This window comes from Lissotriton helveticus (genome assembly GCF_964261635.1).
Source record: "Lissotriton helveticus chromosome 1_1 unlocalized genomic scaffold, aLisHel1.1 SUPER_1_unloc_22, whole genome shotgun sequence".
Classification (NCBI taxonomy): domain Eukaryota; kingdom Metazoa; phylum Chordata; class Amphibia; order Caudata; family Salamandridae; genus Lissotriton; species Lissotriton helveticus.
In genome coordinates, this window is record NW_027611662.1 from 1,020,504 (window position 1) to 1,039,508 (window position 19,005).

General features: G+C 47.0%; 1 protein-coding gene across 1 annotated transcript in view; it reads left to right on the top strand.

The window, feature by feature from the left end:
* The first annotated feature begins 7,275 nt into the window (after positions 1-7,275).
* LOC144805753 (uncharacterized) overlaps positions 7,276-19,005 on the top strand; it is a 385,948-nt gene continuing 374,218 nt past the window's right edge. Inside the window, exon 1 of the mRNA XM_078672232.1 lies at positions 7,276-8,619. Within this exon, the coding sequence (XP_078528358.1) occupies positions 7,305-8,619 (1,315 nt within the window). The 5' untranslated portion in view covers positions 7,276-7,304. The remainder of the gene's footprint in view (positions 8,620-19,005) is intronic.

Consider the following 19,005-nt stretch of genomic DNA (forward strand, 5'->3'; position numbering starts at 1 on the left):
CCTGGTGTGTCCAGCCTGCTGCAGAGGAGGAAGATCTGTCTGGTGGGCAGATACCTCCATCTTCAGACCCCAGATCTACCCCTCTCAGACCCCAGATTTGCCCCTGCCCCCCCCTCCTCCCAGATCTGCCCCCCCAGGAGGAGGAGAGAGCCTGGACAGTTTTCTGCTCAGGTAGGCGAGCTGCTAACTCACTTAGCTGCAATTTATTAATCCATGGATCAGATTCCCCCCGGCCTGGCATTCATGGTGACATCAGAAGAGTTCATCTCTTCCTGCTGCTGAGCCTCAGTGGGGGGCGGAGGAAGTGAGGCCTGTCCAGGGGTGCAGAAGAGGTGATGCCTGTCCAGGGGTGCAGAAGAGGTGAGGCCTGTCCAGAGGAGGGGCAGAGGAGGAGAGGCCTGTCCAGGGGGGTGCAGAGGAGGTGAGGCCTGTCCAGGGGGGCAGAGGAGGAGAGGCCTGTCCAGGGGGGTGCAGAGGAGGAGAGGCCTGTCCAGAGGTGCAGAGGAGGTGAGACCTGTCCAGGGGTGCAGAGGAGGTGAGGCCTGTCCAGGGGTGCAGAAGAGGTGAGGCCTGTCTAGAGGTGCAGATGAGGTTAGGCCTGTCCAGGGGTGCAGAGGAGGAGAGGCCTGTCCAGAGGAGGGGCAGAGGAGGAGAGGCCTGTCCAGAGGAGGGGCAGAGGAGGAGAGGCCTGTCCAGAGGAGGGGCAGAAGAGGAGAGGCCTGTCCAGGGGGGAAGAGGAGGTGAAGCCTGTCCAGGGGGGCAGAGGAGGTGAAGCCTGTCCAGAGGTGTGCAGAGGAGGAGAGGCCTGTCCAGGGGGAGCAGAGGAGGTGAGGCCTGTCCAGGGGTGCAGAGGAGGTGAGGCCTGTCCAGGGGTGCAGAAGAGGTGAGGCCTGTTCAGAGGAGGGGCAGAGGAGGAGAGGCCTGTCCAGAGGAGGGGCAGAGGAGGAGAGGCCTATCCAGAGGTACAGAGGAGGTGAGGCCTGTCCAGGGGGGCAGAGGAGGTGAGGCCTGTCCAGGGGGGCAGAGGAGGTGAGGCCTGTCTAGAGGGGTGCAGAGGAGGAGAGGCCTGTCCAGGGGTGCAGAGGAGGTGAGGCCTGTCCAGGGGGGCAGAGGAGGTGAGGCCTGTCCAGGGGTGCAGAGGAGGTGAGGCCTGTCCAGGGGTGCAAAGGAGGTGAGGCCTGTCCAGGGGTGCAGAGGAGGAGAGGCCTGTCCAGGGGAAGGAGAGACCTGTCCAGGGATGCAGAGGAGGTGAGGCCTGTCCAGGGATGCAGAGAAGGAGAGGCCTGTCCAGGAGGACATAGAGGAGGTGAGGCCTGTCCAGGGGTGCAGAGGAGGAAAGGTCTGTTCAGGGGGTCAGAGGAGGTGAGGCCTGTCCAGGGGTGCAGAGGAGGTGAGGCCTGTCTAGAGGTGCAGATGAGGTTAGGCCTGTCCAGGGGTGCAGAGGAGGTGAGGCCTGGCCAGGGGTGCAGAGGAGGTGAGGCCTATTCATGGGTGCAAAGGAGATGAGGCCGATCCAGGTGGGCAGAGGAGGTGAGGCATGTCCAGGGGTGCTGAGGAGGTGTGTCCTGTCTAGCAGTGTAGAGGAGGAGAGGCCTCTCCCGGGGTGCAGAGGAGGTGAGGCCTGTCAAGGGGCAGAGGAGGTGAGGCCTGTCCAGGGGTGCAGAGGTGGTGAGGCCTGTCCAGGGGTGCAGCGGAGGTGATGCCTGTCCAGGGGTGTAGAGGATGTGAGACCTGTCCAGGGGTATAGAGGATGTGAGGTGTCCACGGGTGCAGAGGGGGAGAGGTCTGTCCAGGGGTGCAGATGAGGTGAGGCCTGTCCTGTGTTTGGGTGGTTCATAGAAGGTGGGGCCTGTCCAGGAGGGATGCAGTGGAGATGAGGCCTGTTCGTCTAGGCGGGGTGGTCGAGAGCTGAGTCTAAGTTTAATAATTGTTGTCCCAAGAGATTTGTGGAATGAGTGTAAGTTGTTTGTAAACTGACCAATTGAAGAGCCACAGAGTGAAGCACCTCAAAATATTTTATTATATATTACAAGAGATTAATGCAGATTTACAGACAATATTGCAAAGTCGAAGACCGGGTGAAAGAGGACCCATCATTTAGCGTTGCATCCAGAGGTTAGTTCACATATCCAGCAAAATGTGAGGGGCTGCAGACCAACATTCTGGATGAGACTTTGTTGTAACCAAAGTACTCTAGTGACAATTTTATTACTAAGCAGAAGAAGATCAAAATAAAAATAATGATGGCTCAGACAAAATTATTCCAAACGGTTGACGAAAGTGGTTCTCACGGATTGTATTCTCGTTTTGATTCTGGGTTTGTTGCTGGTGTGAATTTGGATATGCACGGCGTTGGTGTGCAGAGTAATGATGTTCAGTATGCGCAAGGAGGAAATGTTGTTCCTCTGGGTCAGGGCCAGACTGGGAGCCCAAACCAGGCCTGACAATTATGACCGACCAGCTCCCTGCCTCTTTTGTTGCTGGGGGGTGATATAGCAGCACCACAGCAAAACCAGCCCCCAGTGACCAATATGTTTCAAAGCACTGAACAATCGGTCTCCACTGTTCCAGCCTCCTGGGGAAACACCGGAAGCCCGTTACGGCCAGCTTAGGGTATAGGTTTTACTAATAGTGGCAATTTAAATACCTCAAACGCTAATAATGTGCCGAATAAGACATGATCCTTGCGATTTGCGCAGGAACCTGGGAAACTGGAACATGAATCAGATGGTACAGAATGCGATGTCTCAGTCAATGGTCCTAGCCCAACTGGCCTCTGTGACGAGCATGCAGAATCAAAGGCAGATAAATTGGAACATGCCTTCTGTCCAGATGGTCCCACAGCCCAGAGTAGAATAGAATGCCAAATTCTCAACAAAATCAGGATTTCAACAAAATCCATTAGTGATTAATAAGGATTTTCCACAACTTGCATCTACACTAGGAGTTTCTACGGGACTGAATCAGACACAATGACGGTGCCTGGGACGGGAGAAGGGTTGCATGCTTGTTGCAGTCCTGGAGGTCACCCAGAGTGGCCCTTTTGTAGAAGAAGAAAATGGGAATCCAGCATTACTTTTAATCAATAAATGTGCCTCCCGTTCCACAGTCAGACTGACAGGAGCTCCCAACCCACCCCTCTTGGGAAAGGAGTCCAAGTTGTAGGCATTTCTAATAAACAACTAATAAGCTGTCAGCAAATGTTCCTGTACAAATTTTGTCATAAATGAATGGCCACAAACTTAAACTGTGATTAAGATCCAGTTATTAAGTTAGGCAATAACCTTGTAAAATGACTTGTGGGTTTTTGGGAAAAAGTCACAATTAATTATTCATTTTGTTACTTGTGGTTTATTAAATTACATTTTGTTGTGTCAGGTTTTCATGAACATTCATTGATTGATGTCATTTTTACCTCCTCATGAACCATAACAATAATGTGTTCTCTCTGTCTAAAAACTTAAGAACTTTTCCTTGATTTCTAAGTAAGCAGGTTCTATGCCAGTTTGCTATTTGATATTATTAAAAAAGTTTTCTTATTTCTTAGCACACATTTGTTGTGTGTGGTCTGTCTATTGACTTTACAGATAGAGTTAGTTCTGATTCTGGCTTTTGATATACTTTAGAGGTTACCAATATGTGATCCTCCTGCAAATATTATGATAATTATTTCTCTATCTGAGTAACCATGTTTATGCCTTCAGTAATTATTTGAAACCTTTAATATAGCTTTGAAGCTTGTTGTAGCTCCAAAGGCAAGGGCCTTTACCAAGGGAGCGGTCCTTTAATGGGCAGTATTGCCTGCTACGGCTGACTATAAGGCCGTTGCACTGTTTGCACAATGAGGGCAGAATGTGTTAATTAATAAAACAATGGTGTCCCAGAGACCGAGGGGGTAGAAACACCTCCGGTACTCCGAAACCTTTATTTCACAGCTGTTGTTCAAAGGTTAACAGCCGCAAGCTGGACCACGGTGGTTAATTGATGAACGGTCACAGCAATAGCTGTTAAAGGAGGCTGAAGTCAGCCCCTGGTTCTCCCTGGGCTCGGCTAAACTGCTTTTCATCATTCACGTGAGCCGGGGAGATGCAGGAGATGAGCAGAACCCCCCCTCCTTCCGAGACGCCAGTGACATTGCAAGCTACGGGAGGAGGAAGGGGGGAGGCTCCTGTGTGCCCTGATTCCAGCCTCTATCTTCTGCCTTCTCTTGCCCAATCCAAATATTTTGGAGAGGCAGAGGCTGTATATTAGGACATTGTATTGTTGAGAGCAGCGGGCCAATATCAGGTTGTATATATAGGCTGCTGCTGCTGCTCCGTTGTCTTCAATAGATCTTAACATTTCAATGTTCTAAGCTTTGTCTTCTGAAGGTTCAATTCCGAATTCCATCTTGTGGGGCTCACTAGACACTGACCCTCTGCATCATCCCTTCAGATAATTTTTAAATACAAAGCGCCAACACATTGATGCTTTGTTGCTTCCATTGCTCAGCATTCGAACTCTGCATCAGCTTGAGCATGAATTGCAGTTCCTCCGAGAGCATGGTTTGTATAAATCTAAGAGTCTGGTTGACGGATTTATGAACGGGGCAGAATTATGTACAAGGAATTTAACATACCTTTGCAAACCAGATTGTTTTGATTTGCAAGTTTCACAGGTTGTAAATGGAAAGATGGGGGTTATGAAGACATGGACCGGGTTGTTAGAGTTTGTTCTCTGAGACTGTGGGTGCACTCTATATTCACAGAGACCTTTTCCAGCTAGGGTTCATGGTTCTTGGTGAACCAAAAAAGTGTTTATTCATGCCCATATTTGCTTCACAATGGCCTCCAGAGAACAAGAGATTCTTTTGTTTTGTAAGTTCAGGACTTTTTTTGTAAAATGTGATGAAGTTTGATAGTCATCTGACGCAAAACTATTTCTTTACTTGCTTTCAAGGTATTCTGGGCTGACCAGGCAGTGCAGCGGGCTGCCACCCTTGGAGGAACAAAATATAATATAACTGTCAGGTAAGGATTCCTATAACTCTTAAGTTTCCTTTTACCCTGTTTCTTCTTTCTCTATTCCCTTTCTTCATCTCTGTTTTGTTTTTGTCTCTTCAGCTTCAACATTTGACTCCTTCTGTATACTAACCTTCTTGTTATCAAACTTCTGATAATAATATGATGGAGCCACATTCCTCCTGGAAATGTTGGGGGTGTAGTGCAGGTCCGATTCCTTTTTAGGTCGGTTTTGCCCAGCAGTTCGTTAACTATTGGCACATTTGTCTCCTCCTCTACACCACGTGATACTCTCCCCCCTCTGACTGTTCTTTTGCCGTCTTTCTCTCTTGATCTGACTTCCATCTCTTTACGTCCTCCTAAACTATCCTTTTCAGTCTTATCTACTACAAGCAAAAGACACAGTATATGTGTGTGGACACACATGCACACAAGGCTTGCTTTAGGGTGGTGCAACCGGTGGAGCTGCACCTGGTGCTGACCTTGGGGGCACTGTCTTTAGAAGTAACCTATGGGTTCACAAGCACCTGCTGCACAGTTTCCTGTGCTGGAACATGTGGTGCGAGTGGAAGATAGCCTTTTATCTCTTTCTTCTGTTTTGTGTTTTTCTTTTCTAGACCCTTTTTGTTTCCTTTACTGTTGTGCTGTTTTTTTCTCTTTTTCAGGTGTTGCAGTGCCTGGGGCCTGTCGGAGGAGTGTGATGAGTTCTGGGCACCAAGTAAGTCCTTATCATCCGCACAATTTGAAATAGTGAATTCCACTGACCTAACTGGACACAGCGTCAGTCTATGGTGGCATTTAAAGCAGTGATTACAACAAAGCAAATACCTTTGTTCAATAAATTGTTCAATAATTGTTCTAGATCACTGGAAAAACGAATAGATTAACAGTCTAGGTGGGCAGGAGATAATTAATTAAAAGTATTACAAATATCTCTTTGTGATGCCAGCCTTTGCCACAGTAGTTGTAAATTGATAGTGTTGGCTGCTGCTGAGAATCTGTGTCACAATATATGTGCAACTTGTGTTTCTTTCTTAAATATTAATTACGTTTTCTCTCACATCTATGAGTTCCAGTGATCCGAAGCTCCCGATTTACAGTGTCCCTGAGCTGTTTCACCACTATCAGATTTCCTGGCTTGTTTTTGTCAATACATTCTTTGTGCAAAGTATAAGGTCATAAATATTTTTTCTTTGTTTTCATTTACAATTTCTGACTCCGTTTCTACAGGTGACTGAAGCATGAAGAGAAAAAAGAAGGTTTAAATTTAGTGAAACGCAACGAAAAGGATTATTTCAAATAAGTTAAAACATTCTCGAGCTCTTGAGAAGAAAACATTTTCTATGTGCCAGGAATGGTGAGGATGTTGGTGCGGAAGAAACTGGTGAATGTGAAAGTTGTCAAATCCCTAAAGGAAAATGACCATAAATGTTTATCAAGTGTCAGGAAACTGAGATTGAGGAGAACATTGGCCACAACTGATACCTACACAGTGCACTTGAGAAAACTCAGTGTTGTAAATTCTGTTTGATGGTTTATGAGAAATGCTTTGGAGACGCAAACCCTCCCCAACAGATCAGCATCCGTAGACGTGTTGTGATGTGACAGAACCGTCAAAAAGACTAATATCCCTGGTTTACAAGCGGAAGCTTTTGTCTCTGTCTCCTGAAGATGAGAGGAGAGAAAAGGTTGTTTAAATACACTTTCTCAGATGTCGTTACAGCAAAGATGCTGGATTACCACTTCCAATATAGGAAGATTTTCCCCCACCAACTCTGTCTCTTGGGTCGATCCGAGTGGTTTCAAAGTGTCCTGTAACTCCAAAGTCGATCATTAACCACTGAACAAAAAAGCATATTCTGGCACAGAAAGTATAAAAGGGCCCAGTGTTACGCTATTGATAATTCATAAACCACCCTGGCATGCCCTAATCATCGGTCATTACTGGTATGAACGAACATACCTAACAGGCAAACACTAAAGCCCAAAGACCTTAAAACTCCTAAATCAAATGTGATAAACTAGTATCACTAAATAAGACTAATTAAACTAGAGGGAATTCACCCGGGCATAACTTGGAGAAAATGAATCCATGAGGGCATCTTAATCAATACAAGGGGCTCCTCGGTGAAAGTTAATAAGACAAGTTAGATTGGTGCCTTTAAAGGTAGAAAAATTATCTCCAGGTAAAAACTATCATTAGTTAAATATATGTTAAGAAGAGCATCTGAAATGTACTTTAGAAGTTAATGCTGAGTTGTAACATAAACAACTACACAATCAGAAATCAAATTTAGTCTTAAGATGGCATGTATCCAGGAACAAACCCAACTTGGAGAAACAAACAACTCGAATAAGAGCAATGACTGTGAGAACAGCTTTAGTTATCAATCCCACCTCACCCAACATGAGAAAACTAGCACTGGACGAAAACCCTATCAGTGTCCTGAATGCCAGAAACTCTTCAATCACAAATCCAGCCTTACGGTACATGAAAGAACCCACACTGGGCATAAACCTTATCAGTGCTCTGAATGCTGTAAAAGCTTCAGTAGCAAATCCAATCTCACTTCACATGAAAGAACCCACACTGGGCAAAAACCTTATCAGTGCCCTGAATGCCAAAAAAGCTTCAGTTTTAGTGGCAGTCTGATTCAACATCAGGGAACTCACACTGGCCAAAAACCTTATCAGTGCTCTGAGTGCCAGAAAAGCTTCAATCATAAATCCAGACTTACTGCACATGAAAGAACCCACACTGGACAAAAACCTTATCGGTGCTCTAAATGCTTTAAAAGCTTCAGTCATAAATCTACCCTTACTGTACATGAAAGGACCCACACTGGACAAAAACCTTATCAATGCTCTGAATGCTGTAAAAGCTTCAGTCATAAATCTACCCTTACCTCACATGAAAGAACCCACACTGGGCAGAAACCGTATCAGTGTTCTGAATGCCAAAAAGGTTTCTATCACAAATCCGGTTTAACTCAACATGAAAGAATTCATACTGGGCTCAAACCCTATCAGTGCTCTGAATGCAAGAAAAGCTTCAGTCGGAAAATAATTCTTACTCACCATGAGAGAACTCACACTGGGCAAAAACCTTATCAGTGCACTGAGTGCTTGAAAAGCTTCAGTCATAAATCCAGCCTTACTGCACATGAAAGGACCCACACTGGACAAAAACAGTATCAGTGCTCTGAATGCTGTAAAAGCTTCAATCAGAAATACAACCTTACTGTGCATGAAAGAAACCACACTGGGCAGAAACGGTATCAGTGTTCTGAATGCCAAAAAGGTTACTATCACAAATCCGGTTTAACTCAACATGAGAGAATCCATACTGGGCTCAAACCGTATCAGTGCTCTGAATGCCAAAAAAGCTTCAGTCAGAAATCCAACCTTACTGTGCATGAAAGAACCCACACTGGGCATAAACCATATCAGTGCCCTCAATGCCAGAAAAGCTTCAGACTGAAACAGACTCTCACTCACCATGAGAGAACTCACACTGGGCAAAAACCTTATCAGTGCTCTGAATGCTGGAAAAGCTTTGGTCAGAAATCCAACCTTACTGTGCATGAAAGAACACACACTGGGCTCAAACCGTATCAGTGTTCTGAATCCCAGAAAAGCTTCAGATTGAAAACAACTCTCACTAGACATGAGAGAACTCACACTGGGGTAAAACCTTCTTAGCTCTCTGAATGCTGGAAAAGTTTCAGTCCGAAATCTGGTCTCACTCAATTTGGGAGAACTTACCTGGAAAAAACCTTGTCATTGTTCTAAATGCCAGGGAAGGGTCTGCTGGAGATTCAGTTTCATTCAACAAGAGAGAACCCACAACGTGAAAGAAAATGATCCGTGCTCTCAATGTGACAAAAACTTCAGTTGTAAATGTAACCTTTCCACATAAAAGAGACAATGTTGGAGAATAAAAGGTGCTCACTGTCAACCCTGAGGAGGAGCTTTCAGCATCACAAAACATTTAGATGAAGCAGCCACAAAGACACCGCTCTATTGATTGTCCAACAAACCGTCTACTGAGAAAAGTACACAGCGTGGAATGGAAATGCTTGAATTAACCTCATTCTTTTGTAACTATTTGTGGCCTCATTCCATTCAGCGTGTTTTGTTTGCTGAGTGTTTATAAGCAATGACTGACCCACAAAGTCCATTCGATCCTGAACTTTGAGGCCACGCCCCCAAGGATCTGGAATGCTTGAACCTCAAACTGTTTCCAGCCTTAACGAGCCTCACAGGGGGCTGCAGAAGGAGTCCCTTTGGCATAGGTCTCTATGGGACCAACATCTGTTCATGTCTGTACCACGTAGGGCTGATCATTGAGAAAAACTAAACGTGATGGATGGACTGGTAGTTAATCTCTGCAACATCCCACCACATCATTCTGTAGTCTTTGTGTAATTACAGATGAGGTCAGCCATATGCAAACGATTCTTGGCCCCTTCCTAAATAGTCGTAATGACTTATGTTCCAAAAGGACACAGCCTCGTATTACAAAGATCCACATGAGTGGCCTCTTTCCATCTTGTTTTTGTTTCCAATGGAACCTGCTATCCCCTAAACCATGCCTCAGGCCTGCCAGGTTCCATGCTTTAGCTCTTATCATCAACTTTGAACCGTCTCCATAACTTGGAAGCTCCGAAGACTTCGCAGCTGTTGTAATTGAAGTTTCACACATTTTGATGGCCGTGGATTCAGGTTCAACTTGATGACCCAACTCTACTCTGTGGGCATTTTGCACTTCAAGCCACTTCTGTGCAGCTCGTCATCTTCTGAGACTGATTCAGCCAAAAACCTTGCATCAAATTCCAGTGTTAATCATCACCAGAGACTAAACTTATCTTTGTCCTCTCGAGCATAGCTACCAAAGTCAGCTACAATTTTGTAGATGACTTCCTGATTGATTTAGTAGAACTGCTTGTTTTTTATTTATTTACCTTTTTGTTTGGTTTTGACAGTTGTCCTTAAATCACAGCCCACCTTTTGATTTTGCTTCTTAATAATTATTAAATATTCTTTTTGCTCTAAACTTGGTTTGAATCTTACAGTTCCTTGTCTATTTTTAATAAACTGTATTGAAATGTGTGACTTCCACTGTTTTGCTTTTCCTTCGAGCGACCCTTAGGCCATACTGCTCAAGCCACGTTACCAAAAGCGTGCTAAGAACACTTCAGTAGAAGACACATTTACCTTTGCTGGCCAAAATTTGGGAAAAGCAAAGCAGGCTGACTCCAGAAAGCACACCAAGGTTACTGTCTTAGGTGGCTTCTGCATCACCTGTAGATGCAAAAATCAAAGATTATGAGGGAAGCTGTTGGTAGCTGTGCCCCGGGAATTTGAGACTGCCTCTCAAACAGTCTCAAACAGTTGAAAGAGCTCAAGAGGCACCCGTCAGAGATCCATGTCTCAGCAACTAAGACTGCCCGCTCCTGTCATACAACACTCACACTGAATCACACTCCCTGTGCAATGTTCAAACTTTTACATAAACAAGTTGTGTTGTGCTTTGTGAACAGGCTTTCACCCCCCTTTGTATGCAAATGAGTTTCTGTGATCAGACACCCCAGGCTCCCATCTCTTCTAGTGCAGATGATAATGTGAGAACTGTAACGAGATCACAAACAAGGGCTGTATTGAGAAATAATCGTCTTCCAAGTCACACACTAGTTTGTAGTTCTTTATTAGTATTTTAAATGTACATCCTCATCCCGTTCCAAGTTAGAATAAAGTTTGCGAAGCGCGACTCTCTCGTGGCCCGCTCCCCAGATTAAGTCCATAAGAACAGAAACAGAGTCCAATTTCCTGCCTGAAGAAGCGCAGAGGCAGGTAAACTAGAGGGGTCGAGAAGCAGTATAAAAGTATTTACAGCATTTTTGCTTTTCCACTCTACTCATGGGTCGATAGTTGCAGGGAGCCCCAAAACAACAGGGAGCTGCAAACCTTGGATATCACCTAAGTTGCCCTGTACACGTTCATTTTCGTGTGGTAAGTTCATCGATTAATACCTGAAGATGTTAGGGTTCCACCCCAGTGCTAATTGTGGCAGCACTTCCTGTTTTAAGTTGTTAGTTTGCCCATGGGATATAAGCTGGATTTGGTCAAATTTAGCCTTAGTCTAGAAGCCCTACCAAAATCGTCTAGAACATCCATCACCTGTGGTAGATACGAATGCACGTTCCTGAGGTACACAAATGCATCATCAGCATACAGTGATATGTCCTCTCAATTTGGCTCACTCGGTATACTGATTGCTGGGTCCTGTGACCGAAACAGGACAGCAAACAGATCCATGGCTAGGGCAAAAGTAATCGACAGTGGGCATCTTTGCTGCATGCTTCAAAATAAACTGATATTTCTGTCTGTCCGGATGCGGGACAGCGGGTTGGTGTAGAGGAGATTAATCCAGTGTAATATTTCTGGGACTAGTTTCATGCACATTAGCACTTTCGTTAAGTAAAACTACTCCAGGGTGTTGAAGGCCTTCTTTATATCTAGTGAGAGTGCTGTGTATGGAGGCAATTCATGAAGATTCTTTTCCATCAGCCGGAGAGGCGCCATAGGTTAAGATATACTTTCCTCCCAAGTACGAAACCATTCTGGTCTTGATGCCAATGTAGAGAGGCAGGGGAGCAACCTGTTTGAAAGGACCTTCCTGCAAATCTTGTGGTTGGTGTACAGTGGCCAGTAGGAGCGTAGCTCCAGTGGGTCCCTGTTGGGCTTAGGCAGTACCAATATCATAGCCTCCCATAGGGATCCCGGCAATGTGCCCTCCTACCTGGCCTGTTGGTACATTTGGAGTAGCTTTGGCGAGAGGGTTGCTCTGTAGGTTAAGTAAAAGTCCACCGGTAACCCGTCCATCCCAGAAGTTTTGTTGCACGCGATCTAGTCAATCATGAAGCCAATTTCCTCAGTGGTCAGGGTTTCATCTGATGTATGTCCCTGAAGATGTTTAAGTTTGGGGATCGTCAGTCTTTTCAAATACTCATCTAATTGGGGTGCCTGCACTCTCAACACAGCCTGGTATACAGACGTCTGGTTCTACTGGAAAGCCTGTTTTATATCTGCTTGCACATTCAATATCTCTCCCACCGGTGATCTACTGCCGTTTCTTGGGGTCTTTGGGGTCAACGACCATAGGAGCCTTGCTACTATTTGATAGTGTAGTGTTCCTAGTCTGACCATCGCCTCTCTTTACTCCTTTCAGAGAGGGGTGATTAGGTTCTCGTTTCATGCAGCTACCACACATATATTTCCGCTGTTCATATTGTTTGTTCATAGGAGAGGTTCTTGGCTCACAAGGCATGTTTTACACCGTGCTACATCTTGATGCACAGGCCTTATGTGACACCCTTAAAGGTATCCCACTCTATCACTGTCGTAGAGGCAGTCCCTTTGTTCTCCTCAAAGATGGCGATATGTGTACTTACAGTATCACAGAAGACTCTGTCCTGTAGGGCCGGGGCTCACCGCCTCCTAATAGGTACTGGTGCATGTCTTCTGCTCCACTGAATCATCTTTTTGAGGTGGTTGTGGTCCGAAAGTTGGTGGCCTAAACATTCACGTCACAAGACCAAGGAAGCCACAGAGGAATTGCATAGGAGCAAGCCGATTCTGATGTGCAGCTAGTGTACTGTGAGAACTGCAAGTACTTTTATGTATGAGGATGTGTTAGATCTGGGGGTCTCTAGTTGGCAATGGTATTCACCTTTGTCCAAATAGGGACCCTTACTTCTAAGTCAGAATAAGGGGATTACACTCCTTAATAACCCCTGTTCATCCCCTATGTAGCTTGGCACGAGAAGACAGGCTTATCTCAGAGGCAGTGGGTTAAGCATTTGTGAATATACACAGTAATGCAGTGAAAACACTACAGATTAACACAACACAGGTTTTAAACAAGACCACAAATGACAAAAATCCACAATACTACACTTAAGATGACTTAAAAGATGATGCAAGTTGCTTAGTTCAAGTTGTTGGTAAATGCAACAAAGTTCTCAGCAAAGTACCTGGATGCTCTACGCAAAGTAAACAAAAGGCTCACAAAAGGGGAGTTGCGTCGGTTCCGTGTTCCGGGGGAACGGTTGCGTCCTGCCTCAATGCTTGCGCAGGGTAGGTTACTCGTCGTGAGCCTTACTGGAGCGAAGGTGATGCCTAGATTCACGGCTTGCGGGCCCGTTGCGGTGCGCAAGATGGCGCCTTGATGCAATTATCTGGTTGCGATGCGAGAAGATGGCGCCCTTGATGCAGCGATGGGATGACGATGCAATGACGCCCTGGCAGCCTTGTGACGACTCTGTACTTTGGAGCCGCGACAGGCCCTGTGACACTCTTCTCCGGTAATGCGATGGCGACTCTCTCGATGGTGTCACGTTTCTCCGGTGATGCGACAGCAGGCAGCTTTGATGAACACACGCTTCCAGAGAGATGCAACGAAGTTTAGCTTCTCCCACGTTGCGATAATTTCAGCTGCGGCGGCGACACGATTCTTCTCGATGCATGGCGCTTCCAGCTTCCAGTGACTGGAGTCAGAATTCCCAGCAAGGAAATTGAGGCGGGAGCTGGAGGTGAAGTCTTTTGTTCCTGAGACTTCAGCAGGAGGCAAGTACAGTTCAAGCCCTTGGAGAATATTCTGTAGATGAAAGTCCTTACAAAGTTCCTTCTCCTTTCCCTCGGCAATAAAGCAACCACTGCAGGCCAACCCAGGAAACAGCACACTGGCAGAGGGGCAGTCCAACTCCTGCAGCTTCCTTGGTTCTTCTCCTAGGCAGAAAGATTTCTTGTTTCAGTAGTGATCTAATTTCTTGGGATCAGGGTCCCAATATTTATAACCCCAAATCCTTCGTTCTCTGAAGGCAGAGAGGCCTCTGCCTAGTCCAAACCAGTTCCTGAGCACTTTGTTTAAATGACTCTCTTCTTCTTTTCACTGTGCAGGGCAGAGACATCAGATGCCCCACAGGAGGTGGAGCCAGCACAGGGGAGGGAAGATACAGCTCTGGAGCACTCTGTTGACATGATTCCTCCTCTCCTTTCACAGTGCAGGGTCGAGACATCAAACAGGCCACAGGGCCAGCATTGTAGAAGGAAGGCCCAGCCCTATTCAGGTCCCAGGTGCAACTCCTCCCGCCCATCTAGATGTAGATCTCTCAATTCACCACCGGGCTACCCCAGCCGGTCTCCTGGAATTCCCCAGCCCTATCACTCACAAACCCAGACAAGGAATACACAACCCAGCAGAGGCAGGCTCAAATGGTTAGGCAAGCAAATACCTACTTTCTAAAAGTGGTATTTGCAAACACAGAATATTAAAATAAACTTTACTAAAATATGCATTTTATTATTCTGAGTTCAGGCATACTAAATTCAAATTTCTACTGTGTTCCCTGAGTCAGTTAGGATTATAAGAGTGTAATATTCTAGCTGCTCATTCTGGCCTATGAGAACAGGTAGCCTTTAATAGTGAAAAACGAAAATGGCTGTAATTCACTATTAGAACATGCTACACCCATCAGAGCATTCCTACCTTATACTTACAATGCACCCTGCCCTTGGGCCTACCATAGGGGTGTCTAATATGAAGCAAAGGAAAGGTTTAGAGACTGGCAAGTGGGTGCACTTGGCCAAGTCGACATGGCAGTGCTAGGCTGCACAAAGGCTTTGCAATGGGAGGCCGTAGACACACATTACAAGCTGCTTCTGTGGGTGGCACAACCAGTGCTGCAAGCCCACCAGCAGCATTTGATTTACAAGCCATGGGCACACATGGTGCACTGTACTAGGGGTTGACAGATAAATCAAATAACCCAATCATGAAATCCAATCAGTACATCAATTTAACATAAGGAGCACTTGCACTGTGGCACTGATTAGCAATGCCACAGTGCCCAAAGCATATAACCAGCAAAAATATATCAACGCAGAGGAGGCAATCAGAAAAAATGGAAGGGAGACTCACGCCAATGATGCCAGGTCTAACACGTGTCCCCTCCAGCTGAAATGTGGGGAGACCTACCCTTCCCCTTGGGAGTTCTCTTCACTAAGGCGGAAAAATCTGGACTGACCATCAGCGTTGGCGTGTTCTGTACCAGGGCGGTGTTTCACCGTAAAGTCCATACCCTGTAGGGAAATGGACCACCTCAACAACTTTGGGTTCTCACCTCTCATCTGCATCAGCCATCTGAGGGGCCTGCGGTTGGTCTGAACCCGGACGTGAGTCCCAAACAAGTATGGTCTCAATTTCTTCAGTGTCCAGACCACAGCAAATGCCTCACGCTCAATTGCACTCCACCTCTGTTCCCGTGGGAGTAACCTCCTACTGATGAAGGCTACAGGTTGGTCTAGGCCTTCTTCATTAATCTGTGATAGAACAGCCCCCACACCATGCTCTGAAGCGTCTGTCTGAACAATGAAATATTTTGAGAAGTTGGGCGCATGAAGCACGGGGGCTGTACCCAAGGCAGTCTTCAGGGGTTCAAAAGCCTTCTGACAGGTGTCAGTCCAGTTCACTTTCTTGGGCTGCTTCCTGGAAGTCAGCTCAGTCAAGGGTGCAACAATGTTGCCATACCCCTTGACAAACCTCCTGTAGTACCCTGTGAGTCCTAAAAAGGCTCTCACCTGTGTCTGAGTCTTTGGGGGTCCCCATGCCAGGATGATATCAATCTAGGGTTGTAGGGGCGCCACCTGGCCTCTTTCTACCTGGTTACCCAAGTACACAACAGAACCCTGCCTGATGTGGCACTTACTCACCATGATAGTGAGGCCTGCCTTGCGCAGTGCCATCCACACTTCCCAGAGGTGCTGCAAGTGTTCTTCCCAACTGGCGCTGAACACTGCAATGTCATCCAGGTAGCCGGCACTGAAATCCTCCAGCCCAGCCAACACCTGGTTGACCAACCTCTGAAAGGTAGCAGGGGCATTCTTCATCCCAAAGGGCATAACCCGGAATTGGTAGTGCCCATCTGGTGTGGAGATTGCTGACCTCTACTTAGCCCCACCAGTCAAGGCGATCTGCCAGTACCCAGACGTCAAATCAAACGTGTTGAGGTACCGTGCAGCCCCTAACCGATCAATGAGCTCCTCAGCTCTGGGGATGGGGTGTGCATCAGTCCTGGTTACTGAATTGAGCCCTCTGTAGTCCACACAGAACCAGAGTTCGGGTGTGGCGCCTGGCGAGGCAGCCTTTGGGACCAAGACCACTGGGCTGGCCCAAGGACTGTTGGAGGACTCAATGACCCCTAAAGCAAACATCTTGGAGATTTCCTCATTAATGTAAGCCCTAACCTTGTCAGTCACTCTGTAAGCCTTGTGCTTGACAGGAGGACTGTTGCCAGTGTCCACATCATGGACGCACCACTCTGTGACACAAGGAACCAAGGAAAATAGATCAGAGAATTGCCCCAACAGCTGGCGACAATCTTGCTGCTGATCAGGGTTCAGTGTGGTAGAGAAGCTGACACCATGCACTGACCCATCTTGCTCTGTTGCAGACAGGAGGTCAGGAAGAGGCTCAGTCTCCTCCTCCATTTCACCATCTGTCGCTAGGAGCATGCCCACTTTGGACCTTTCTAAGTGGGGCTTGAGGTGGTTAACATGCAGAAACCGCAAGCGGTTCCTGGGAGACCAAAAGTTCACCAGATAGGTGACATCACTCTTGCATTCCACCACCTCATATGGACCGGTCCACCTGTCCTGGAGCGCACAAGGCTCCACAGTGGCCATGACATAAACTTTCTGTCCAGGCTGAAGCTCAATCAGAGTGGCATTCTGATCGTACCACCGCTTCATTTCCTCCTAGCTGGCTTCCAGATTCGCCTGAGCAAGATCTCTGAAACGCTGAGTCTGGTTCCTGAAGGCCAGCATGTAGCTATACTATTTTGAAAAACGGGGACCCCTACAAAACAATAATGTATCTTGCTAGCTGTAGGGCACAATATCTGAAATGGTAAACAATATGCTTGATACAAGATCCAAAACAATTACAAACAGTGACCAGGCTTTGTTCACTGTTTGTAATTGTTTAGGATCTTGAATCTAGCATATTGTTTACCGTTTCAGCATGTAGCTGTATACATCCTGGGGAGGTTTCCTGGGAGATTGCTCCCAGCCTTCCTTGACCAAACTCAAAGGTCCTCTTACCGGGTGACCATACAAAGGCTCAAAAGGACTGAACCCTAGAGACTTCTGTGGCACCTCTCGGTAGGCAAACAGAAGGCATGGCAAGAGGACGTCCTACTTACACCTCATTGGTTCCTCAAGACCCATGATCATGCCTTTAAGGGTCCGGTTGAATCTTTCAACCAGCCCATTACCTTGTGGGTGGTAAGGAATGGTGAACTTGTAGCGAACACCACACTCCTTCCACCGAGACTTCATATAATTAGAAATGAAGTTTGTACCTCGGTCAGACACAACCTCTCTGGGGAACCCCACACGGGAGAAGATCCCCATCAGTGCACGTCCCACCACGGGTGCCGTCACTGTCCTGAGCGGAATGGCTTCTGGGTACCAGGTAGCATGGTCCACCAAGTCCAGGATAAACCTGTTGCCCATGGCTGCCTCGGGGTCCAGTGGCCCCACAATGTCACTCCCTACCCGTTCAAAGGGGGTACTGACTATAGGGAAGGGTTGGAGAGGGGCCTTGTGCCTCCTCCTACTCTTCCTACTTGCCTGACAAGTTTGACAGGTCCTATGATGAGTATCTGAACTCTTCCGCATCTGGGGCCAATAAAAGTGGGAGACAAGCCTTTCAAAGGTCTTATTCTGCCCCAGAATAAGACCAGGCTCCAGGGTCTCTTGAACACCCTTAACTGCCATAGACTGAGTGGTCACACATGCCCACTCAGGCAGACAAACATCTCTAAATGCGACTTCCTCTCCACCTTAGCCCAAGGGGAGCTTCTAAATCGTTGCCTAACAGACAGCCAACAGGCATGGATGGCCTCACAGCTACTTGAAGAGTACCAGAGACCCCCCCACACTCAAAGGGAACTTGAGCCACCTTGCAATGGCTCTCTGTTTTGTCAGCGGCAACAACTGGAAGAATGCATTGGGGACTACCTGCTCTTCAGAGACCAAGTGACACTTGACAGATGTCACACTTGCTCCTGTGTCTCTGAGAGCCTCCACATTATGGCCAATCATGGTTACCCACTGCCTGTATTTTTTAGTGTTAGCAGGCAGCTGAGTTTGAGGGACCACCTCAAAGTCTCCTAATGAGTCAAGGGACATTTCTACGGGACCCCACCCACCTTGGGCACCCATCTTCTCCCCACCCAGGGCTACACTGGCCATCTGACGGGGTGGTGCACGGGGTGGCACATACTGTCCTTTCTGAGGACACTCGGGATCATACCAACGGTGTCCCACCTGCTTACACTGAAAGCAGGTAACAAGCCCCCTATGAACATATTTACCCTTTGGGGGTCCTGACTTCTTTTCAGGGGGAAGCTGGGAACCCTTACCCTGGTTCTCTTGGGAATTACTATGGGGACCTTTTTGTAACTCCCTCTGTTTACCCTTTGCCCCACCACTCCTCTGCTGGGGACCCTGTCCCCCCTTTGGCAGAGTCTCCCACAAGACCCTTGTGGACCCTGGTACTGACCCAGCGGTCCGCCTCTTCAGCAAGTTTTCTAGGGTTATTCAACTTGCTATCAATAAGGTGCTGGCGTAGCTCTGGAAAATAATTAGCAGACAAGTGTTCCTTAGCAATCAAGTCATAGAGCTCTTGAAAATTATCAACATTGCTACCCCTCACCCAACCATCCATAGCTCTGCAAAAGAAAGACACATAGTCTACCCAAGTGGTTCCCTCCAGTTTCTTACAATTCCTGAACCTCTGTCTATAGAGCTCTGGAGTTAATCCATACCTTGTCATCAGTGCTTCCTTCATGTGGGCATAAGACATCCTGTGAGTACTGGGCAAGTCTAACAAAGTATCCCTACCTTCAGTTAAAAAGCGGCCCTCAACCCCGCTCCCCAA